Below are 24801 nucleotides of genomic sequence, written 5' to 3' on the forward strand. Positions count from 1 at the left end.
GCAGGACTTTGTGAGGGTTTTGGATGTGGGAAGTGAAGGAGAGTGCGGATTCCAGGGTGACACCCAGACAGCGGGCTTGAGAGGTAGGGCGAATGGTAGTGTGGTTAACAGTGACATGCACATTTGGGAGGTTCGTGGATGGCCGGGGTGGGAAGATCATAAATTCTGTTTTGTCTAGATTTAGTTTCAGGAACCTAATGGACATCCAGGAGGAGATGGCTGATAGGCAGGAGGAGACCTTGTCCATGGTGGATATGTCAGGGGTGTGGAGGTAGATCTGGGTGTCATCTGCATACAGATGATAGTTAAAATCCATGGAGGAGATAACCTTGCCAATGGAGGATGTGTATAGGGTGAACAGTAGGGGGCCAAGGACCGAACCTTGAGGGACTCCCACCGAGAGGTGGTTGGGGGTGGACGAGGACTCATTGAAGGCGGTCGTGAAGGAGCGGTTGGAGAGGTAGGATGAAAGCCAGGACAGGGCGAGATCGTGAATGCCCAAGGACTGGAGGGACTGGAGGAGTAGGGGATGATCTACTGTGTCAAAAGCTGCTGAAAGATCAAGGAGGAGGAGAATGGAGTATTTACCTTCAGCTTTAGCTAAGGCAAGGTCATTGACCACTTTGGTGAGAGCAGTTTCGGTTGAGTGGGCAGGCCGAAATCCAGATTGGAGTGGGTCTAGCAGTGAGTTGGCATTGAGGTACTGGGTCAGGCGTTTGTGAACCAGACGGAGTTTTGAGGCAAAGGGGAGGAGGGAGATAGGACGGTAGTTGGAGGGTAGCGAGGGGTCGAGTGAGGGTTTCTTGAGCAGGGGTAGTACAGTGGCCTGCTTGAAGTCTGAGGGGAAGGTGCCTGTGGATAGGGAGAGGTTGAACAGGGTAGTGAGGACAGGGGCCAATTCCGTGAAGTGAGGCTGGAGTAAATCAGAAGGGATGGGGTCAAGGGGGGAAGTAGTGGTATGGGAAGTCTGCAGTAGGTGGTTGACTTCCTCGGTGGTAGTAGGAGTGAAGGATGTGAGGGGAGGATAGGGTGGAGGAGGAGCTGGTTGGGAGGGGGTGGGAGGTGGAGATTGGATATCTCCTGGTGGTTGGAGACAATTTTGTTGGTGAAGTGGGTGGCTAAATCTGTGGCAGAGAGGGAGGAAATGGAGGGTGGGGGGTGGGTTTAAGCAGGGAGTTGAAGGTGGCAAAAAGACGCCGGGGGTTGGAAGCTTGTGCTCCGATGAGCTTGGTAAAGTATACCTGCTTCGCATGAGCAAGGGCAGTGTGGAACTGCAGCAGGTTGGTCTTGTACTGTAGGAAATCCTGGTTAAGTCTAGTTTTTCTCCATTTCCGTTCAGTGGCGCGTGTTTTCCTCTGGAGGATGCGAGTATGGGTAGTGCGCCAGGGCTGGGGGTTAGGGGGTCGGTTGCGGCGAAATATTGGTGGAGCAGCTTTCTCTAGGGCTGATGAGAGAGTTTGGCGATACTGAGCTGCAGCAAGATTAGGACAGGTTAGGGTGGGGAGAGTGAAGGAGAGGGCATGGAGGGGGTCAGCAAGGACACTAGGGTTGAGCTTGCGTAGGTCTCGCTGCCATCGACCAGGTGGGTGGGTGGCTAATTTGGAGGTGCCTTCCGTGAGGAGGTTGAAGGTGAGAAGGTGATGGTCTGAGGGTGGAAAGGGTGTGATGTCAAGGTCTGCAATGGTGGTGGATTTAGTGAATATAAGGGCGAGAGTGTGACCTGCAGTGTGAGTGGGGGTGTTGGCGTGTTGTACTAGTCCAAGTGAGTTGGCAATGGTGAGTAGCCGGGTCACAGTGGATCTCTGGGCTTCATCGATGGGAATATTGAAATCCCCAAGGATGATGGTGGGGAGGTCAGAGGAGAGGATGTGAGGGAGCCAGGAGGCAAGGTCATCGAGAAATTGTGGGGTGGAGCCCGGAGAGCGGTATAAGACCGCAACAATGGCAGGGAGGGGGTGGTAGAGGCGGATGGTGTGGGCCTCAAATGATGTGAATTGTAGAGATGAAGGTGGGGTGAGGACACGGAAGGTGCAGAATGGGGAGAGGAGCAAACCCAGCCCTCCCCCGGTCTTGTTGTCTGGTCTGGGGGTGTGACTCCCCGTAGGAGAGGGCAGCCTCTGCAGCAGAGTCAGAGGTATAGTACATTTACAGCAAAGTCCCCGGTTTCCGGCACCGGTGGGGATCACCTGATGCCGGATACATGTGCCAGATACATTGCTTGAGCAACCGGCCAAAATAGCACGCACAAACCGCCCGCCCCCCCTTCCCCCCCCCAAGCGATGTCTGGCAGGCTCCCTTTATCTCCCTGCAGGCTCTGAGCGACTTTCCGGCTTCCCAGTGAATGGAAGCCGGAGTGTCAGCTGACCTGCATTAGGACATGTGACGCCCCAGCTTCCGTACACAGATGCCAGAAGCTGCTATGAGAGCCCGCGGGGAGACTGCTACGCATTGCTGGAGGTTTGGTAAGTATTTGAAAACCTGGCAGCACCCACAGAGCCCCCCAAGAGAGGTCCCAGTTTTCCCTCATGCTGGCCGGTTAGTTGAGACTTCCAGTTGCCTGAATTCCAGATAACTGGGACTTTGCTGTATTGTGAAGGTGCCAAATGATGATTATTTTTTTTAAATTCGTTACGGTATAGGCTTCACTTCATTAAGCAGTTAGACTATATGCATACAAATAAACTCATACAATTAAACTCTTGCATAACGGAAAACTGTATACTTACAGGGATACTGTAGGGGGGTTAGGGGAAAATGAGTTGAACTTACCCGTGGCTTGTAATGGTCCCCCGCAGACATCCTGTGTTGGCGCAGCCACTCACCGATGCTTTGGCCCCGCCTCCAGTTCACTTCTGGAATTTCTGACTTTAAAGTCAGAAAACCACTGCGCCTGCGTTGCCGTGTCCTCGATCCCGCTGATGTCACCAAGAGCGCACAGCGCAGGCCCAGTATGGTCTGTGTCTGCGCAGTACACTCCTGGTGACATCAGCGGGAGCGAGGACACGGCAACGCAGGCGCAGTGGTTTTCTGACATTAAAGTCAGAAATTCCAGAAGTGAACTGGAGGCGGGGCCAGAGCATCAGTGAGTGGCTGCGCCAACACAGGATGTCTGCGGGGGACCATTAGAAGCCCCGGGTAAGTTCAACTCATTTTCCCCCGACCCCCCTACAGTATCCCTTTAACTTCGGTAATTTTCCTTTCCTGTATAAACTCCATGTCAGCATTACTATGGGTTAGCTCCGCCCCTCATATCCAGGACTGGTAACTATAAATTTAATGTATAAGTTCTCAGTAATGACGGTATATCCAGAGAATTCAGATTGACTCCTGCATCGGAAAAATTAGGTAAATCCCATTCCTGATTGAAATGGAAGCTAGAAGCAACTTCCGGGATGAATTGCTGCACTGGTCTCAGTGTTACTCTGTCCGGGTAAAATTCTAAATGAGGGGTAGATCCCAAAGCTTGTATCTCAGATACCCATCTGGCCGATGCCATTGCAACTAGAAAAACTAACTTTATCGTGAGGTTAGGAAGATTGCATTCCTCCAATGGTTCAAATGGTGATTTTTTTAAAGTCCCTTCAATACTAGAGGCAGGTCTCACTGAGGACAAAGATTATGTCTTGCAGGTCTTAGTTTTTGCACAGCTCTGATGAATTGCATAATAAGTGGATGTATTGCCCATCGTTTATTTGTTAGTGCAGATATCGCTGATACATGTACTTTCAAAGTATTCACTCCTAAACCTAGTTCTAGGCCATTCTGGAGGAACTGAAGTATCTGGGGTATAGTAGGATCTGAAGGATTGCCCTGCACCTCAAGTACTGCCTGCATAAACTTTTCCCATATCTTGTGATAGGTCATATTTGTGGTACCTTTTCTAGCTTTAAGCAGAGTATCTGCCACCTCCTGTGAGCAACCTATCTCTAGAAGCTTCTCTCGCTCAATCTCCATGCCAATAAATTTAATGCTGCTGGATTTGGATGAGTGAAGCTCCCTTGTGTTAGTAGATCCGGATGGCACGGTAAAGGTATTGGTTGTGTTGTTGATAATTGCAAGAGGAGAGGATACCACAGTCTGCGGGGCCAATTTGGCAATATCGCTATTATTGTGACTGTCTCGCGGTGTATTCTTCTCAATAGACGATGTATCATCGGCGTGGGAGAAAATACGTATCCTTTCTTGAACCTCCAGTTTCGCAGCCTTCCGCTTCCTGAAATCTGTACCTTGTCATGAATCGTTTGCACTTCCAGTTGTACAGTGAGCAAGAAAGAGATAAAAAGGGAAATTTCTTATCAGTGAGGGTCACACTGTACTGTAGTCACTTCCTGACTGAGTCAGCCACTTACATACCTGATATTTATCTCTTTTAGGCAGAGAAAGAAAAAAAGGAACACAGCATAGTTATTTGTGTGCTAGGCACTGTACATACACATGTCTATCTCATCATGTCACGTCAGTTCGGGTATCGTTTAAGCTGATCTGTCTCCCGTGCAGTGACCTCAATACCTAAATCTGCAAGGAAAAAAGGCAGGTTCAATCAGCTACCAACCATACTAACTAACAGTGACTATGCCAGAGAATAAAATAATACATACTTGTATTCTATACCTTTGTGTTTGCCGGCGCGTGAGGGAGTTGCACAACAGTTGCCAGATAGAACACTGCAAGAGTAAATATGATATAGCTTGGTGCCTGTTCCTCCGAAAAAAAACTGCTAACATTGCTGGCACATGAAATATAAAAACCGCTTCTTTACCTCCTCCTGGCGTGTCTATGGTCTGCACCACTCTGCTTGCACAACACACCAGCGCGCTCGTGTTCTCCTTTAGAGCGATTGCCGATGTAGTGTCGGAATGGGCAGCCCCTCAAGTTGGGCAGCTCTGTTGCTTCTGCGCATGCGGCTGTGGGACGTGCGTGCTACGTCATCCTCCAAGGCTGCAGTTTCGTGTAGTGTGAAGAATGTGTATATTTTAGTGCTGCTCTGCTTTCGCATTATACTCCACCCCTTGCTCGCCGCCCCTTCTGCGGTGGTGGGCGGAGGCGGCCACAACGTTTATATACAATTCAGCAGCAGAAAACCGGGCATGCGCTTTACATTGTCGCATACTGAAGAAGTGTAGCCCGATGCTCTAGTACGCGATGACGTTTCCCCTGCAGCGTGCTGGGCTGCCCATTCTGACATTACACCAGCGTCTTCCTGTTTCCACTGCGCATGAGCAAGACGTACTTCCTGTCCCAGCATCTGTTTTCTGTATGTACGCTCCATCTGACGAGGTGGAACGCAAAAACCGAAAGACACCGCTCCTCTCTAATCACTGCCCAGCAGCCCCTATCACGGCGATTTACACCGCAGCAGATCTGAGCACCCTTAGATCAGCCAAGAGGGAGATATCTCTACTCCGGGACACATTTAGTGACCTCTAGGAGAGAGCTTCCCACAAGGGAGGCTGACCCTGCGTGGTGGCCGTAAGCACGACCAGGTAAGAGTAAAATAAAATATGTCCTTTCCACAATGTGGCCAGTCCTGAGGAGTGGACAGAAACAAAAAAGCAGTGTGCAGGCCGGCGGCCATTACATTTACAGTTACCAGTCCTGGATATGGGGGGCGGAGCTAACTAGTAGTAATGCTGACATGGATTCAAATAGGAAAATAAATTCAAAAGGTTCCATCCTCATGTCTAAAATACCTCACAGAATTACTTTAACGACAGAAATCAGCTGCTCTAATCTCTGTCAGCAAAAGTGGGCGTGGTCACTCCTTGTTTGCCTTTATGAATTGTGTAATTACTGTTACTGAATGTTAGACCAGGTCTAAAACATTACACCAAACCATCAGTAGACTAAAAACCATCTGTAGACTAGTCTAAACTGCTTAGTGAATTGAGACCATTGTGTTTAATGCCGCTATTGACTGTAGCAGTGAGTGCAGCACTACGAAGCCCCAGTGAGTAAAGTGATAAGATGTGATATTTACTACATATCATTCCTTCTATGTGGACTGCAAAATTGAAAATTGTGAAGGAGAGCAGCTGCTCCAGTTTTCCTTTCATTAATTCCAAGCTACTAATTGCATTACATTCGCGTATAATCTGGATTTGTGCTTTGCAGCACTTTTTGCTTCTTCAAGGACATCAGGAAAGAAGTTTCATGTTCTACCAATCAGAAAGCTTTATAGTCCGTAGTGGAGCAGCCATGGAGAAGCATGTGATTTGTTTGATCAGCTGATAGATTTGCAAAGCTCTGATTTGCTGTGATCACATCCTGCTTTAGCACATGATCATGACTAGCAAATCAGAGACTTACATCTATCACCAGACCAAACTGATCACATGCTTCTCCATGAGTTCTCCTAGACATGACCATCACTACTGATCCATAACGGCAGCCTCCATATTCTCTGAGGCCTAGTGCACACCAAAAACCGCTAGCAGATCCGCAAAACACTAGCGGTTTTTGAAGCTTTTTTTCTTCTTACGAAGCGTTTTGCAGTCTTGTGTAGCAGATTACACATATTGTTACAGTAAATCTGTTACTGAACAGCTACTTTAACAAAAACGCCTGGCAAACCGCTCTGATCAGGCATTTTATCAAGCGTTGCGTTTTTCCTATACTTAACATTGGAGGCAGAAACGCCTCCGAAATCCAAAAATGCTGCAGCCCGGGAGTATGCCTTTCTGCAAAACACCTACCGCTCTGTTGTGCACCAGCCCATTGAAATACATTACCCAAGCCTTTCCACATCCGCAAGTGGTTCTTAAACCGCTACCAAAACCGATCGGTGTGCACTAGGCCTCCGTCCAGGTTTCCTTTCACATGTGGCTAATTTTTTTGCCAATACCTAAAGCACATGCATGAAGCTGAGGCCTTCTGTGGCTCTATACCTGGGATCCACTAATACATTTAACTGAAGGAAAAAAAAAAAAAGTATTCATCTAAATCAAGTTCTGTTTTTAATCAGGCATGAACCTAACTGGCCACTAGATGGCACTGTGATTACATTTAAAGCCCATCTAAAGTGAAATTTAAAAACGTACACACACAAAAAACTGTTAGCAGTTTGATTACTGTAAATCAAACTGTAGAATTGAATATACTGTAGGTCAGGTGAACAAGGTTGTGGTATTGATCATGGACGATAAAATAAACGGCTAATGTAGGCTTGTAGCTGGGAATTAGCTCAATCAAATACGCTTTCTGCTGATTTTAAAGTAAATATCAAGTGACAAAAAAGTGATACATTTACATACTTGGGGCTTCCTCCAACCCCATTCAGGCTCATCGGTTTAGACATTATCGGCTGTGTGTTCAGTTATTTCGATAGGACAGCATATTTACACCGGTATACAAGCTGCACACTGACTCCTTTACGTTGTATCAAAGCATCATATCTTCAGTGTTTGGTGTATTTGCCTTCTTAAAACAGAAGGAAATTTGCAATAATTCAGCTAAGTGAACATTTGTGGTTACCCACAATGCACTACCACTGGATATGCAAATTATCCCTTTTCGCCCTTGGTAAGCAAAGCAAGCATCCAGAACCACTGGTGTATAGCAAGCCTATAGCTTTAAGTTTTACACAGCCATATCAAACCCACATGTAAAATTTAGGCTGTGTAAAATTTAAAGCTATAGGCTTGCTATACTCTAGCGGTTCTGGATGCTTGATTGGCTTACCAGGGCGAAAAGGGATAATTTGCATATTCAGTGGTAGTGCATCGTGGGTAACCACAAATGTTCATTTATAACTGAATTATTGCAGATTTCCTTCTGTTTTAAGAAGGCAATTGCACCAAGCTTTGCTTTTTTAGTAGGAGGGCTTTTTGGTCTCTTTTATCCCCCTATACATTCCTAGTAGTTTGGGTCACCCTGAGCTGCTTGGTTACTCTATCTTCAGTGTTGTCCCAGGAAAAGATAATGCAATATTTACAAAAGATGTGAGAGGTGTACTCACTTTTGTGAGGTACTGGCCCATATGCAATTAACTTTATCTCCCGAGTTTTCTCCTAGGTGATATTTTCACATCTCATCAATAAAGTGCTTTTTAAAAGGGACTCCGAGCACCTCTCATGGGTAAACCTTTAAAGAGACTCCGACCAGTACTGCAAAGTACTTAAAGATGCATACCTTTCTGTAGCTTGTGCTCTCCTCCTTCATTTATACTTGACCACCACCAGTAAGAATATCTAGGTCCCTGTATTTACACAAATATAAAAAAATCTAAAAATAGAAACAGAACCAAGTGTTTATAACACACTAACTCTGTATCTCCATCTTGTGGCCGAAAAGTAAAACCACTTCCATATACCCTATTATACACCTTCCCATAGAAAAATTGTAAATGGTTAATTTGCATATATTCAGCAGTGTTGCTCTGGGAGACATCTCATGCTCACTCCAACCTGAATTATCGCAAATTCTTTCTGGTTTAAGGAAGCAAACTTTTGTTTTCCATAGAAAAATGAAATACATTTTCATTATTTTTAAAAACCCTTGGAGGTGAAGTGGTTAATGCCTGAATCGCCAATCTACACCAAATAGTTTTCGTTCGATTTCAATTTAAAAATCGCGGCTGTCATCTTGGCTATGTTATAACTTCCGGGTCACCCCTGTCTTCTCTGTTAGAGAAGTGCATCACTGAATGAAGCAGGAAGAGGAAGTTACACGCGTGGCCATTGCAAGAGGCTCCTCCAGAGGGGTCATAGCACGACTTTGTTGGAAGTCGTCTGACAGTGCTTTTTCACTTACTTTTTGGTAAGGTTTCAGTTGCAAAGTGCTGGAAAAAGGAGTTGAAAAATTATCTCCTAGGTGAAAAGGTAGGTGAAAAAGTGAATTGCGTATTGGCCACTGTATAGAATTAAAGAAAATCTGTAATGAAAAAAACCTCCCCTGGGGGGTACTCACCTCGGGTGGGGGAAGCCTCCGGATCCTATTGAGGCTTCCCCCGTCGTCCTCGGTCCCACGGTGGCGGAGAAAATCCTCCCGGAGCGGCGGCAATGTAAATATTTACCTTTTGGCTCCAGCGCAGGCGCAGTATCCGCTCTTCCCACGGAGATAGACAAAATTAGCTGATCTCCGTCGGCCGCTCTACTGCGCAGGCGCAAGTCTCCTGCGCTTGCGCAGTAGAGCGGACCCGACGGAGATCGGCTATTTTCGCCTATCTCCGTCAGAAGGCCTGCAACAGCGCCCCCGCTGGAGCCAGAAAAGGTAAATATTGCACAGGCTGTCGGATTTTTCGCCTGTGCGTTCCGGGGGCTGCGGCGAGACCGCCGTGGGACACAGGAGGACGGGGGAAGCCTCGATAGGGTCCAGAGGCTTCCCCCTATGGAGGTGAGCATCCCCCAGGTGAACCTTTTTTCAGTACAGGTTTTCTTTAAGGCAAAGCTCCTCAAACGCCAACATCTGTCAGCATCAGCCAGGAGGCAAATAATTGAAATCAGCAGACATGTCCCTTAAGTAGAGTTTTTATTGCATAATTCCATAGTTATATACACCATCATAAAAACTTTTTTTCCCCCGTTTCACTACTAAACATTCTCATTCCTACTAACTACGTTTCACTATCTCAAAGCTTCGACAGACTCATCACATTTACAAATGTACAGATTTAGATCATTATTTTGGAATTCAGTTAAAAAAACCAAAACATTAAAAATGCGCCCCCCCATACCGAAAATATTCTGCTATCCCGCCATCGCTAATCGACTGGAGTCTTTTCAAATTGGCACCGAAACAAATGCAGTAGACTCCTCCAAATAAACCCCAATGGCACCAAGTGGCCACAACCACACTCAACATGGTCAAAAGGTACAAATGTAAATAAAAAAGATAAAAGGGGAGGGGCATCTTTTAGTAATGTAATAGCTCAGTTATCATGTACTTAGGGATGATTAATGAGATGCAAATATTTGAGTGCATTCTAAATTATGTAAATATTTATGCAAATATATGCAGCTTGAAAAAGGGACCAATCAATTTAAACCTGGGTGGGACTTGATTGGTGCATTTTCAAGTTGCATATATTTGCATAATAATGTACATAATACCGCATGAACTTGGAAATATTTGCACCTCATCGACCAGCCCTTCATGAATTTAACAAACAGGAAATGCAAACCTTTTTTAATTAATAGTATAAAAACAAAGAGGCACTTTAGAAAAAAAGCCTTAAATCAGATTACAATAATATGTGTAGGCATGAGTGATAACTTCATGTTTTGTTTTATTACAAGAACAATACAATTTAGCTGAAAAACTTCAAACAGGATCATCCATAAGGCAACCTAAGCATGTACCTGGGTCCTAGTAGGTGTCAATGAGCCCAGCTGCCACACCCTTAGCTTACCAGGAAAACTAGCGTAGGGAGCCAAAGCTATTCCCTTGCCTTGGACCGCATTTCATCATAATTCTTCTCCGTCAGAACCTGGGGTAAGTCATTACTCTGCCATACTTGGGAAAAAGAGGTACAACAAACAGGGAAGCAGATTCAAATGCTGGAGGGGAGGGGGAAGACACCCCACTGTACTCTACAGCAGGACTTTCCATCGAAAAGGATTGAATGTGAAAACGTGTAGTGATGGATAGGTGATGCTGGGGCCACTTGTACACACAGTATACGGTCGCCTGAAATAATCAAAGTGTACTGTGTGTAGGTAGCTTGCAGGCTGCAGTTTAGGACTTAAAGGGGAACTGAAGTAAGAGGTATATGGAGGCTGCCATATAGATTTCATTTCCTGGCTATCCTGCTGATCCTGTGCCTCTAATACTTTTAGCCATAGACCCTAAACAAGCATGCAGCATATCAGGTGTCCCTGACATTGTCAGATGTGACAAGATTAGCTGCATGTTTGTTTCTGGTGTTATTCAGACACTACTGCAGCTAAAGAGGGGTGTGGTGTGTGGTGAGGGTGGGGTGTGTGGTGAGGGTGAGGTGTGGTGTGTGGTGAGGGCGGTGTGCGGTGAGGGTGGGGTGTGATGTGTGGTGAGGGTGGGGTGTGGTGAGGGTGAGGTGGTGAGGGTGGGGTGTGTTGTGTGGTGAGGGTGGGGTGTGTTGTGTGGTGAGGGTGGGGTGTGTTGTGTGGTGAGGGTGGGGTGAGGGTGGTGTGTGGTGAGGGTGGGGTGTGGTGATATGGACATCATAGCTAGGCCCCCCAGTTGCTTCCATGTGAGTTGAGTCATTTCAACGAATCCTTTTTTGTACATCCTGTAGCATACACATAACAGAATAGTGAGAAAAGTGATAACATGGTGAGAAGTTCAGCTTCTGTGAATGGCTGCCCCCAAAATGTATGTGATGTAGTGCATTTTTCCATTACCCGTCCTGTAGTTCTTCGGGTCCATCTGTCCTTCTCCTGGCGTACACGCTAGGAGTCCATCTGCCTCTTCTCCTGGCGTACACGCTAGCGCCGCATAGCGTCTTGACGTCAGCCACTATGCGCCTTCATGACGTCAGAGCGCCACTGGCGTGTATGCGGAACCTGGAGATGGACGGAAACTGCGTGGAGGCTGACACCGGACAGGTAATGTATATATGCACACATGCTGCATACATTGCAGCGGCGGCGGTGGGGTTTTTGTCGTCTCGTCGCTCGTTAGCAACTCGGCCGCCATACTGCCGCGCACCTGACCAACCAACCTCGGCACGAAATTTTCCAGCATGCGCGATCGACCTTGCGGCCAATTTCTGTCCCGAAATTGGTCGCTTTGTCGGTCGGGCATGCACTTGGCAGCACCAATTTTCATACAATTTAATTATAATAATCGAATTGGATGGTCGATTGGTTGGTTGGTCGGCAAATGTATGGGCCCCTTAACCTTGAGCTAGGATCTGATTGGCTGTTTTACATTATGGCTGAACTTATTTTCCTCCCATTTCACAGTAACACCACAAGTCCTTATTGCGTATAACACAAATTTTAGCCATACCTCTCAATTAACATACGATTAACAAGAGTTTTTGACCCGTTATGTATTCCAGACACCTGAAGTGAGAGGGATATGGAGGCTGCAATTTATTTCCTTTTAGGCCTCTTTCACAGTAGGACGTTGCGTTTTGATGCGACGTTAAAGTCGCAATGCAATATTACAATGCAACTTAATGCCCCATTATGGTCGCTTACAGTAGGGCATACAGGCAATGAAAAGTATGCTTTCAAGTCTTTACTGAGCATGTGCAAACAGTCCAACACAGCTAATAACGTGTATAACGCACAGCATGCAGCACTTTCTAATAATGCTACACGCTAAACACAAACGCAACGTGTGCACTGTGAATGTTGCACAGACTTTAGCTATGTACACACATGCGACAACTATCGTTCGTTGTGAACGACAAACTTTTAATTGACGAAAGAACGACCTAAGTAAAGTTAGCTTTTAAAGGTGTGTAACGATCTGATTGTTAGAAGGAACGTTACATCACATAAAGCAACTATTGCGCTTGCGCATAAAAATGAAAAGTTCCATGGAGAAATAGTGAAATGCGCATGTCAAGCCTAGTACGAACGACCGTTTCCAACGATGTACTACTTTTGCAAACGATTGTCGTTGGAAAAAATCCGCCAAGCTAGATCGTTAGTTTTTAACAATGTCGCTCGTCCGTCGTTCGACTTAATGGTCGTTGGCTGCTTTTTTTTAAACGATCGTCGTTTGAAATTATTGGGGAACGATTGTTTCAAACGACTATAGGCGCATGTGTGTACGCACCTTTAGTATTGCTGTGTGTAGTCTGCTCTAAAACATTTTCTAACGTGCGACTTTAACGTCGCACTGTGAAAGAGGCCTTAAACAATACCAGTTGCTGGGCTGTCCTGTTGATCCTCTGCCTCTAATACTTCTAGCCATACACCCTGAACAAGCCTGCAGCACATCAGGTGTTTGACATTATTATCAGATCTGACAAGATTATTCTGCATATTTGTTTCTGGTGTTATTCAGCCACTTCTGCAGTCAAATAGATCAGCACGATAGCCAGGCAACTGGTATTGTTTAATGGGAAATACTGTAAATATGGCAGCCTCCCTATTCTTCTCACTACAGTTGACTTTTAATTAAAAAGCATTACACATTTTCTATACAGTATAAAAAAATATGTACCCATTTTTTCTCCCATACTCTACTGCACAGCAGCTCTTAGACTGGGAGGGGAGGAGGGTAGGCAGCACTACACTACTAGGCTGAAGGCTCGTTCAGAGGTGCTAAAACCTAGGCATTCTGCTGCCTATGTAATCCACTGACAGGGTATACACAGGAGTTCCAGCGGGATAGCAGCAGTTATAGAGGGCCTAAAAAGAGAGGGATACAGAGATTGACGTTTATTTCCTTTTAAACAATACAGATTGCCTGGCTGTCCTGCTGATCCTCTGCCTCTAGCCAAAGACACTGAATAAGCATGCAGATCAGAGGTTTCTGATAAGATTAGCTGCTGCTGCTTCAGGTGTGATTCAGACACCACTGCAGCCAGAGAGATCAGCATGGCTGCTAGGCAACTGGTATTGTGTAAAAGGAAATAAATATGGCAGCCTCCACATATCTCTTGCTTTAGGTTCCCTTTAACAAGTGGTAAAGAGGTAATTAAAAAAGAAAAACAATCCACCTACAACATCTGCATGAAAAAGCCCTCATGCTGGCAACTCGTGGGGCAGTTTTGAAAAGTTTGACTAAACCATCAATTTTCTCATCCGTTCTCGATAAATCTGTGGATTTTTGCAGGACGGGACCTTTTATTAGACCCCATATAGTTTATTAGGCCTCACATGGTTTGATTTTTCTGTTTTCTCCACAAGTCTTTCTATTCTCACAAATTATTCTTATAAATAATTTATTTTTTGAAGAGGATTAAAAAAAAATGGACACAATCATTTAAGCTTGAAAGAAAAGGTTCCCTTAGACCAGGCATGGGCAAACTCGGCCCTCCAGCTGTTACGGAACTACAAGTCCCAAAATGCATTTGCCTTTATGAGTCATGACTGTGGCTGTCAGACTCCTGCAATGCATTGTGGGACTTGTAGTTCCTTAACAGCTGGAGGGCCAAGTTTGCCCATGCCTGCCTTAGATGTTTCTATACAATAGGTGGTTAAATCAAATAAACCTGAAAATGTAACAGCTTGGTTGTATCATGCGTGGCCATTTTACCAGAAATTACTGATTGATCATTTAAAAATACTTTATTTTCTCTTTATTGTTAAAAAGACTGATTTTCTAGAGAAATTAAATATTTCTTACAGGAGAGGAGGTAAGAATTACACAAGGACCTTCCTTACAGAAAGGAGAGAGCAATGGTGACTCATCAACGTGCTGCTGATCCACACGGTCCAATCAGCATGTCCTGACCTCACCAGAGCACCCAGGAGACAAGCCAGGTCATGTGATAGACTGTTTGAAGCCTTAGAAATATCCAGTCGGCTAGTTATTGGCAAGGTTTGCAGTTTGCCTGGAGTCCTTCGGAGATGAGTGTTGGTTGACCTGTAGGAGTCAAGTAGGAATACAGCAGTCGGAAGCTGAGATGATGGCGATGAGGGCTTTGTAGCCATTGCATTTGCGGTATTCTTATGATGAAGGTATACACAGTCTAGTAACGCTATAGGAGATGATGTGGCACTTACATGAACAGAACAGAGAAATAATATTGCAAAATGAAGCACTCACATACAGATCCCCAAAGGCGACTAATTCTTTGCACTGTTTGCGGCAAAGCACCCGTGTAGAAGTCATCCAGCATTTTATAGCACGAAATGGGGAGAACTTTAAAGAACTTTGCTGTGCTTTGAAAATACATGTTTGAATCCATGTGTGTTCTCATATACAACACACCTATAGAATAAATATATATATTTTTTTATTTTACTATTAACACCCCCTTTAAAGTGCAGATGCCCTTGGTTTAATGGAGGAAGACATTTTGTGCCCTGTATTTTATGGGTGACGTAGGCATAGCATGGATGGCAGATCTGTGACGTCGCTGCTGATTGGACGTTCCTAGGAATGAGGTCTGTGCACCTGCTATGGATCCAAGAATCTAAATCCTGAGGACAGACAGTCCATTAATGAGAGGTCAGTGACATCACCAACAGTGCAGCCTATTAGGTCACCAGATGGCAGTGGCATCATGGAGCGTGATGTCTCCAACTCAGAGAACTGCGACAACACAGGTCGCTACCAGTGTCTTATATTAATTTTTGCTCTAAAAGATGTGCTAGGGCTTATTTTCAGGGGATGTCTTATATTGCTATTAGGAAGAGTCTCTCAGCAGAACATTTCCTGTTCCTTTGTATTGTGATGTTCATGGATTTGAAAGTATGCTACTGTACTGATCAGGCACCTCCCCTGTCTTCCCTGCACAGCTGAAAACCTTGCTGTGTGCTGGGATGACAGGTTCAGTGCCTGATTGGCACTGCACCACTGTGTCCCCACTTACTGGCTGCCTCTTCCTTCTCCTCAACTTCCGCTAGGGCTTATTTTTGGGGTAGGGCTTATATTTGAAGCATTCACAAAATTCCAGCTAGGGTTTATTTTCAGGGTAGGTCTTATTTTCAGTGAAAGAGGGTAAAAGTCAACCTCAAAAAAAGCATGATAATCCACAAGGCAACCTAGGCAAATGTTTGGGGTCTAGTGGGTGTTAAAGGGCCCTAAATGCTAGTTCTTCTGGCCCATATTCCACCTCAGCTTACTAAAAGGATCAAAAAGGGAAGCCAAATGCACTGCCTTGCCTAGGGCCTCATTTAATATTAATCCTTCTCTGAACTTAACGGTGCAATCACTAATAATTTAGTTGTGTAGTTGATCCTTTCACTAGAACAGTGCTGTCCAATTGCCCGGACTGTACCTCTTCTCTGGGCGGCCCACCTCTTGTTCACACTTGGCATCACCCCCAAAGCCGGGACATTGATGGTCTGCGCCCCCTCCAGGTGAAAAATCTGGTGCTAACCACGCCCCCTGCTCATGAAGTCGGACAGCACTGCACTAGAACATCACAGATAGAGCCTACCTATTCTCTTCGGACCAGTGACCTCTGTGATATTGCAGCCAATCTGTTCACTGGAAGCGGAGTAGCTCAATGATAATTCCACCCATTCATAAGATAGAGACCAGCGACTGAAAATGTGGCCTTACCCACTTACTAATTTATCATAACCTCTTTACAGTCACTTAAAGGACAACAATCTCGGAAAAATCTTAAAATGTACATTGCCTGTGTATCCATATATATATAAAATGTACAATTGTTCCAGAGTAAGATGCACTATTAATTACTTTTTTTCCTCACTGTCATGTAAAGTAACATTTAAAATCTTTTAGACTAGTCCATCTCCTTATGGGGGTTCTCATGGTTTTCTTTATCGTAAAAAGCACTTACTGGACAGCAGTTGCTCAGTCCTGCTGCCACAATAGTGTGAAGCTGTCTGGCATCTTTGTATAGATCTTTTCCAGAAAGTTTTTTGTGAAGAATGAAGAAAATACTAAAAATCCCGCCTGAGAAGATGGACTAGTCCAAAACCTGTCAAATCTGTTATATTGTTACTGCCTACTGTAAGGGACAGTAACATGGGAGAAATGTAATTTATAGTACATTTTATTCTGGGATAAATCTATATTTTATATGTATGCATTTTAAATTGTACGGGGCTTCAGGATAATGGTCCTTTAATATTCTTCTATGGCAATAGTCTAACGTAGCTCAACCTAGCCTGACTGCTGCAGTTTCCCACACGTAGCTCAACCTAGCCTGACTGCTCCAGTTTCCCCCACGTAGCTCAACCTAGCCTGACTGCTGCAGTTTCCCAAATGTAGCTCAATCTAGCCTGATTGCTGCAGTTTCCCCCACGTAGCTCAGTCTAGCCTGACTGCTGCAGTTTCCCAAATGTAGCTCAATCTAGCCTGATTGCTGCAGTTTTCCACTAGTAGCTCAGTCTAGCCTGAGTGCTGCAGTTTCCCACACGTAGCTCAATCTAGTTTCCCACATGAGCTCTCCTCCGCGACAGAGGCTACACTATATTCTAAAAACCAATCGACTTATTCAATAAGAACACTCAAGTTAGTAGAATCAGGCGCATAAAATTAACAAAATGTCTGCCTCCACTGTAAAGGGAAACTCCACACTTTAATTACAACTGCTATTCCAAAATTAGACATGAACAAGAGAAGCGTATTTGAGGAATGCTCCCGCCTCAACAGGCAGAATTCGGCTTGTGCTTTTGCACTTTGGAAAAAAAAATGGTTTATAAAAAAACAAAACAAAAAAACGACATTTATACACAGTGGGTATGCATACATGTGTCTGTACACATATATACATAATACTGCAATAACTCACACATCCGGTATGTGTATGAACTCTTTCAAACTATATACATATATAGGTGTGCAGCTGTAGAAAACGTCTTAGGCAATACATATGCACACACGATATCTTACATAGACTACATATGTACACGTACAGTTCGGCCTCCGTGTTGAACGCAGCGCCCCCCGCAGGCATGCTGCGGAAGGAGCTCAGTAATTCAGCTTGGTCACAGGCCTCTCCCGGCTGCTCTCGGTGGTCTGGCTCACAATGCGCTTGCGATTCCTTTTAAGTTTGGAAAGGTCCTTATCAAAAACTTCTCCCGATCGCAGAGCCGACACGAGGTCGTCAAACTCGCCCTCCTCCTCGCCGCCGTTCTCCTTGGCCTTCCTGGCTTTGCGTTCTCGCTCACGCTGCTCCTTAAGCTGGAAAGAACAACAACATTGTCAGCCATGCCCATCAGAAAACTAGCGACAAAGTAAAACAAGACATAAAGCACCACTTCAAGTAATGTTAGGCATTTCATTAGCACATAATTTAGGCATGCAAATTAACTAGTTAACAACGGAGGGGTTTTTCCCCTTTAGGACCAGAGCAACTCTCACCTTTCTGCTCTCCTCCCTTTCGTTCGCCAATAACTTCATCACTACTTATCACCACAAAATTATCTACACATTGTTTTTTTCACCACCAATTGGGCTTTCTTTGGGTGGTGCATTATGCTAAGAATTATTTTAATCTAAATGCATTTTAACTCATTCATTCTCAGTTTTAAGCCATTATAGTTTTAAATACATGCTACCGTAATTGAAACCCACGTAATTTATTTGCCCCTTTGTCCTGGTTATTACACCGATTAAATGATGTTACTATCACAATGTATAGCAACAATACTTTATTTGGAAATAAAGGTGTATTTTTTTTTCAGCTTTGCGTCCGTCACTAATCACAAGCAGTAGTAATGTTTCTGATTTAAAACCAGAAAATGAATGTGAAAGTAGGTATCCTGCATAATTTTTTTTGTCTGTTATAAGTCATTACAGGTCCTCTTTAAATCTTTAAGGGATCCCACAGATGCAGCAGTAATTCCCTCAATCACAGCTGGACTCCTCCCAGGTGTGAGGAGAGTGGGAGGGGCCAGAAGCAGCTCAATTTAAAGATTATCTCTCAAAGCCTCCGTAATTTGCTGAGTTCCGATCTCTGTTATTAATTAGAGCATCACAAGAAGGCTAAAAATAAACCCTGGCGGAATTTACGGCACCCGGTGGAAGCTGTATTTGCAGTAATAGTTGGATGAAGCATGTGGGTTCCCAGAGCAGCTAAATCATTCCGTCATGCTGGCTGCAGCCAAAGAAGAGACACTTCAAAGCCTTCACTGATGATTACCTAAAGATGTTCCGTTTATTGAACATGTGACATTTGTCTTGTGGAATGGAAGCCCCCTTCATCACGCTAATGAAACGCATGAGGCCAGTGACACTGAACAAGCTGCGATCAGAAGCTTCCTCTGACATCATGCCAATGACCTAACTCTGGAAGCAGCAGATTGACCGCTGGTCTCTTGTCCTGCACGACGCCGCCTGGGGCTCTCCTCCTGCATGATGCTGCCGACCTCTCGTCCTGCACGACGCTGCCGGGGCTCTCGTCCTGCACGACCCTGCCGGGGCTCTCGTCCTGCACGACGCTGCCGGGGCTCTCGTCCTGCACGACGCTGCCGGGGCTCTCGTCCTGCACGACGCTGCCGGGGCTCTCGTCCTGCACGACGCTGCCGGGGCTCTCGTCCTGCACGACGCTGCCGGGGCTCTCGTCCTGCACGACCCTGCCGGGGCTCTCGTCCTGCACGACCCTGCCGGGGCTCTCGTCCTGCACGACCCTGCCGGGGCTCTCGTCCTGCACGACCCTGCCGGGGCTCTCGTCCTGCACGACCCTGCCGGGGCTCTCGTCCTGCACGACCCTGCCGGGGCTCTCGTCCTGCACGACCCTGCCGGGGCTCTCGTCCTGCACGACCCTGCCGGGGCTCTCGTCCTGCACGACCCTGCCGGGGCTCTCGTCCTGCACGACCCTGCCGGGGCTCTCGTCCTGCACGACCCTGCCGGGGCTCTCGTCCTGCACGACCCTGCCGGGGCTCTCGTCCTGCACGACCCTGCCGGGGCTCCCGTCCTGCACGACGCTGCCGGGGCTCCCGTCCTGCACGACGCTGCCGGGGCTCTCGTCCTGCACGACGCTGCCGGGGCTCCCGTCCTGCACGACGCTGCCGGGGCTCCCGTCCTGCACGACGCTGCCAAGGATCTCGTCCTGTGCATTCCAGCGCCGAACATTAATACACATCGTATTTGTAAATCATGTATATTATCCATGGAGGTATTACTGAGTTGTTGTGATATACTGAAGCTTAACATGTCGCACTGGAATTACATCGCCTTCCAGCACTCACTCATAGCAGATGGATTTACAGCAGGGGTGCCCACACTTTTTCGGCCCGCAAGCTAACTTTAAAGTTCGCCGAGGCCAGGAGATCTAGCGACGTTTTAAATGCACCCCCCCCCCCTCGGAAAAGTAGTTAGGTATAGGTCCCTTCAGTATAGGTTAGCTAGCTAGGTATATGTGCCCTTAGTATAGGTTAGTCAGGTATGTGTGCCCTTAGAATAGGTTAGTCAGGTATGTGTGCCCTTAGAATAGGTTAGTCAGGTATGTGTGCCCTTAGAATAGGTTAGCCAGGTATGTGTGCCCTTAGACTAGGTTAGCCAGGTATGTGTGCCCTTAGAATAGGTTAGCCAGGTATATGTGCCCTTAGAATAGGTTAGCCAGGTATATGTGCCCTTAGAATAGGTTAGCCAGGTATATGTGCCCTTAGAATAGGTTAGCCAGGTATATGTGCCCTTAGAATAGGTTAGCCAGGTATATGTGCCCTTAGAATAGGTTAGCCAGGTATATGTGCCCTTAGAATAGGTTAGCCAGGTATATGTGCCCTTTGTATAGGTTAGCCAGGTATATATGCCCTTAGTATAGGATAGCAGGAGCCCGCACGCAACTTACCTCCCTTCAGCTCCAGCGGTGGCCTCCTGGTCTTCACCCCCTCAGCCACTGCTGCCTGCAGGGCAGATAAGCCATTTCGGCGGCTAAGGGAGGCTCCGGCGGGCTGCGTGCGCTCAGGAGGAAGTTTTGCTTCCAGCGCCACGCCCCCAGCCATGACAATGCGTCATGGCAGAGCCGCCCCTGGCCTTTTAGCCGCGCCTCTCTCCCCGCGAGATCAGCGGCCAGCAGCAGAATTTGACAGGACGCGGCCAATCGGCCGCGTTCTAGAGCTGCTGGCCGCACAATTCAATGGGACGTGGCCATGAGGCCGCGATCTACCAATTAGGCGGTCGCGATCTACCGGTAGATCGCGATCGACCTATTGGGCAGCCCTGATTTACAGGATTATAACAAGCAGAAACAGTCCAGGTCAGCACACCATTGGAAGATTCAAGTTTCTTCAATTTATTGCTTCATAAGCACATAGATATGACAATTGTTTCGGGGCCAACAGCGGGTCCCCTTCCTCAGACAGTGCAAACCAAACCATACGATTGGATTGATTTACAGGATTAGGGAAAGTAAAATACTAACAAACCTAAGGAGTACAAATTACTCTGAAGTGGACCTTCAACCCCCTCTCTTAAAGGACACCTGAAGCGAGGGGTATACGCAGGCTGCCATATTTGTTTCCTTTTAAACAATACCAGTTGCTCAACTACAACAACAACCTACTGATCCTCTGCCTCTGATGCCTGGTACACACCATGCAATTTCTCATCAGATAGATGGCCCAAATCAAATATTTCCGACAGGTCCGATCAGATTTCCGATAATTTTTCTGATAGATTTTCTTATCACTTTTATACAGAATTGGTCAATTAATGATCGAAAATCAGATTAGATCTGTTGGAAATAATCAAAAAGTACAATTTTAAAACAAACCTGAACTAAAAATTAAAAGTCAAAATAAACATACACAGGTCATACTACCCCTCAATCTCTTTATCCTCTCCTGCGTCCTGTTTGTTCACTGTGATATATGGAATTATCAGCTTTCAGTTTGAGAAATGTTAATGACCCCATAACAGTTTCCGGGTCAGCACACTGTTAAACTGTAATATCACCCTCTTGAGCCATAGGGAAACATGGACATTATCTTGCACATCAGTTGTCCTTTCAGTTATAACTGACAGCAACTGATACATTTTAGTTCTGACAAAATCTTGTCAGAGCTGGAAGGAATCTGTGTTAGAAGAAATGACTGAGCTTCTGAGAGGAACTAACGGCAAGGTAAGTTTGTAGTATTTATTTACAGGCACATCATATGTGTTTATTTAAAATAATTTTACTCTCAGTTCAGGCTCCCTTTAAACCATATTCAGAAGCTTTGTGCTGAATATTTGATATCAAATTCTGAATAATAATCAGTTTTGGCGGCGTGGGAAAGTTTCTAACCTGTGCTTCCATGCGTATCCGCCGCTCCTCCTCTTCCTTCCTCTTCCTCATGTTCTCGTTTTCCTGTTTGGCCTCGGACAGAGCCTGGAGAAACTGGTCGAAAATCCCAAAGAACTCATCTGGCTGCACCTTGCTGGTTTCCTCTCCGAAATGTGTGGCTGCTTTCACAAACTGGAGGGAACAGGAAACGTTATTCTTAATAACAAGGTCAAACATGGCTGCCAAGATCAGGGCGAGTCTCCTGTGCTGCCCTCCACCAATCAGAAGACAGACATTATTCTCAAAGCAAGCAACGCAAAACAGAGCCCCGGGTCGATTTGCAGCATTTATACAGCAGAACATATTATACAGCAGATTGCATGCCACAAAGCTGCTAGAACCATTCACAGAAGCAAGGTGGATTATTCCAGTAGATTTAATTATCTTAATTAAATCTGCTAATCACAGTCACCTATTCCAACTGATTAATTTCTGTTTGATTTTTAACAGTCTATCTGCACTAGAGCCTAATTCAAAGATTTAGTGGCCACCTAACTCCCCAAAACAGTTCCCTGATGTCTAGTGGCCCCCTCCCCCCAATACAGTTCCCTAGTGTCTAGTGGTCCTCATCCCCTCCCCTATATAGTTCCCTGGTGTCTAGTGGTCCTTCCCTATACAGTTCCCTGGTGTCTAGTGCCCCCTACCTCCCCTAAACAGTTCCCAGGTATCTAGTGACCGCCTCCCTCCTCTAAACAGTTCCCTGTTGTGGTTGCGGTGGATCATGACACAATGTTACAGAAAATGTTCTAAACATTTTCAGTCAGGAACCGATTACAGCATTCTGGGCAGTTTATCTGCAATGATTGTCTGCTGGGGCAAAACAGCCTCTTCCCAATGTATGAGGTGATTTATGAGGCCGACCACACTTGTATCGCTGTGAGAGGTGGATGCTACAAGGCAACATTTCTGGCACACAGGCGATCAGCTAGCCGTTATTCCATGTGAGTGACAGTAAAAGCAGGCGTCCTGTTTCTCCTACATAAAACAAACTCTGCACCACAGGAGTCAGAGATCTCCCCTCAGAAGCACTTTGAAGTGGCTGTGAACCTTCTGTGGCCACATGGCCCTTTATTAAAAACAAATGTGTGCCTGGGGGCCGTCTGTGTGCATTTATTTTGCTTCTATTTCATGGATGCGGATGAATCCTGTACACATGGACAAAGCAATGACGTTTCTCTGAACCTCCTTTAAAATTTTAGTCAAAGCAAAAGCAAGTATTTTTCATTTTTTCCCCCATATGAAAGAGATCAGCATATTGTTAAATATTGAAACTCGGGCGTGGTGTCCAATAAGGTCCGCCTTAGTTGAGATTCTAGCGTGTGTACAGTGACCAACTAACATCTTCTAAAGATCTGATATGCTGGATTTTTAGCGATTCCTGACGTCCAATTGACCCTCGATCTTCTTATTTTCGTGCTCACTATGCTCGGGAAAGCAGTGGTGTGCCTCTTAACATGCCCCCACCCACCTCCATAGCAACAGGCTAGTAATGCATCTGTATGGTTCATACACTGACTGGAAACCACAATGTCATTTGGCTTTTGTTGTGCTCAGTGAAAATCTCTGCATGCATTTTAAAGGGCTCAATACGAGCGAGTACAGGTTGAACTATTAGTCCGGTTTTCCTTTTAGCACAAGCTGCTAGTGGTGGTCCAGGCATTGGAGTAATGAGCTCATATTGATACCTGCATATTGCTGCACCATTAGACATGTGGTAGCTACTCTGATCAGGCTTCATGGTGGCTCCAGTTTGACATTAGTATGAACTGAGCACAAACCAGAAGCTCTTGTTGAACATTTATTAGCTATAGGCTCACTATACACCACCTGCAGTTCTGGATGTGAGACTGGGTTCAAGGCAGGGCCGGATTTACCATAAAGCACTTCAGGCACGTGCCTACAGGCGTCTGATGATGGAAAGATGGAAAGTTGGGGGAGAGGGGGTTTGTTGGTTCATGGAGGGTGAAGTCTACGGAACCAGGACATCTGTGCCTAGGCTTCTGTGTTGTAAATAGGTTTCTGTGTTGTAAATACGGGCCTGCTTCAGGGTCATAAAGAGGTGATTTGCATATTTGGGAGTGCTGCATCATGGGAAAACACAGTTGCTCACTTACAGCTGAATTTATCGCAAATATCTTCTGTTTTAAGAAGGCAAACTATACTGAGCTTTGCCTTTTTAGAAGGAGGGCTTTTTGGTCTCTTAACCCCTTACACTGTCCTAGTGTTTCCAGGTCACTATGAGCCTACTGGGTATTCTGCTGAACATAAGAGAGAAGCATAAGCAGTCAGGATGTTCACAGCGCTCCACTCACCAGCTCCTTGGATTCCGTCAGGAGATCCTCAACATCAGAGAAGCTAAAGCCAGCAACGGTGATGAACTGACTGACGACTGAGACGAACTTGTCCCCTGGCACAGAGCTCTGAGACTTCTGATATTCCAGCTCCTGGAATAGGGCACACAAATCACACAGTTCACTCAACAGGATCAAGTTTCCCAAAAAGCTTTCTCTTATTTATTCTTAAAGAAAAAAGTGCCCCGGGGAGTACTACCTCGGAAGGGGGAAGCCTCTGGATCCTATCGAGGCTTCCCCCGCCCTCCTCTGTCGCACGGTGGTCTAGTTGGGCCCCTCCAAATGGCAGCCATGTAAATATTTACCTTCCCCGGCTCCAGCGCAGTAGCAGCTCTCTGCTCGGGATCAAGCGGAAATAGCCGATCCCAGTCAGATCCACTCTACCGCTCAGGAGCAGGCGACTTGTGCCTGTGCAGTAGAGCGGACCCGACTGGGATCGGCTATTTCAGCCTGATCCCGAGCCGCCACTGTGTCTGCACTGGAGCCGGGGAAGGTAAATATTGCAGGTGATGCTGCATCTGCGCCACAGCCTGACAAATTGTCAACTGTGGCTTCGGAGGGGCCCAGCGAGACCACCGTAGGGCGGAGGAGGATGGGGGAAGCCTCGATAGGATCCAGAGGCTTCCCCCTCCCAAAATCAGTACCCTCCGGGACACTTTT

The 24801-nt window shown here is 46.1% G+C and overlaps 2 protein-coding genes across 6 annotated transcripts in view; both read right to left on the reverse strand.

The window, feature by feature from the left end:
• LGALS3 (galectin 3) overlaps positions 1-24801 on the reverse strand; it is a 517589-nt gene that overhangs the window by 111865 nt on the left and 380923 nt on the right. The window lies entirely within an intron of this gene.
• DAAM1 (dishevelled associated activator of morphogenesis 1) overlaps positions 9449-24801 on the reverse strand; it is a 319681-nt gene continuing 304328 nt past the window's right edge. For all 5 annotated transcript variants that reach the window (XM_068254408.1, XM_068254407.1, XM_068254409.1 and 2 more), the window contains 3 exons: positions 24103-24234; positions 21752-21922; positions 9449-17703 (listed from right to left, as the gene is read on the reverse strand). In XM_068254408.1, the coding sequence (XP_068110509.1) occupies positions 17491-17703; positions 21752-21922; positions 24103-24234 (516 nt within the window). In that variant the 3' untranslated portion in view covers positions 9449-17490. The remainder of the gene's footprint in view (positions 17704-21751; positions 21923-24102; positions 24235-24801) is intronic.

The sequence above is a fragment of the Hyperolius riggenbachi genome, chromosome 9 (assembly GCF_040937935.1).
Source record: "Hyperolius riggenbachi isolate aHypRig1 chromosome 9, aHypRig1.pri, whole genome shotgun sequence".
Lineage (NCBI taxonomy): Eukaryota > Metazoa > Chordata > Amphibia > Anura > Hyperoliidae > Hyperolius > Hyperolius riggenbachi.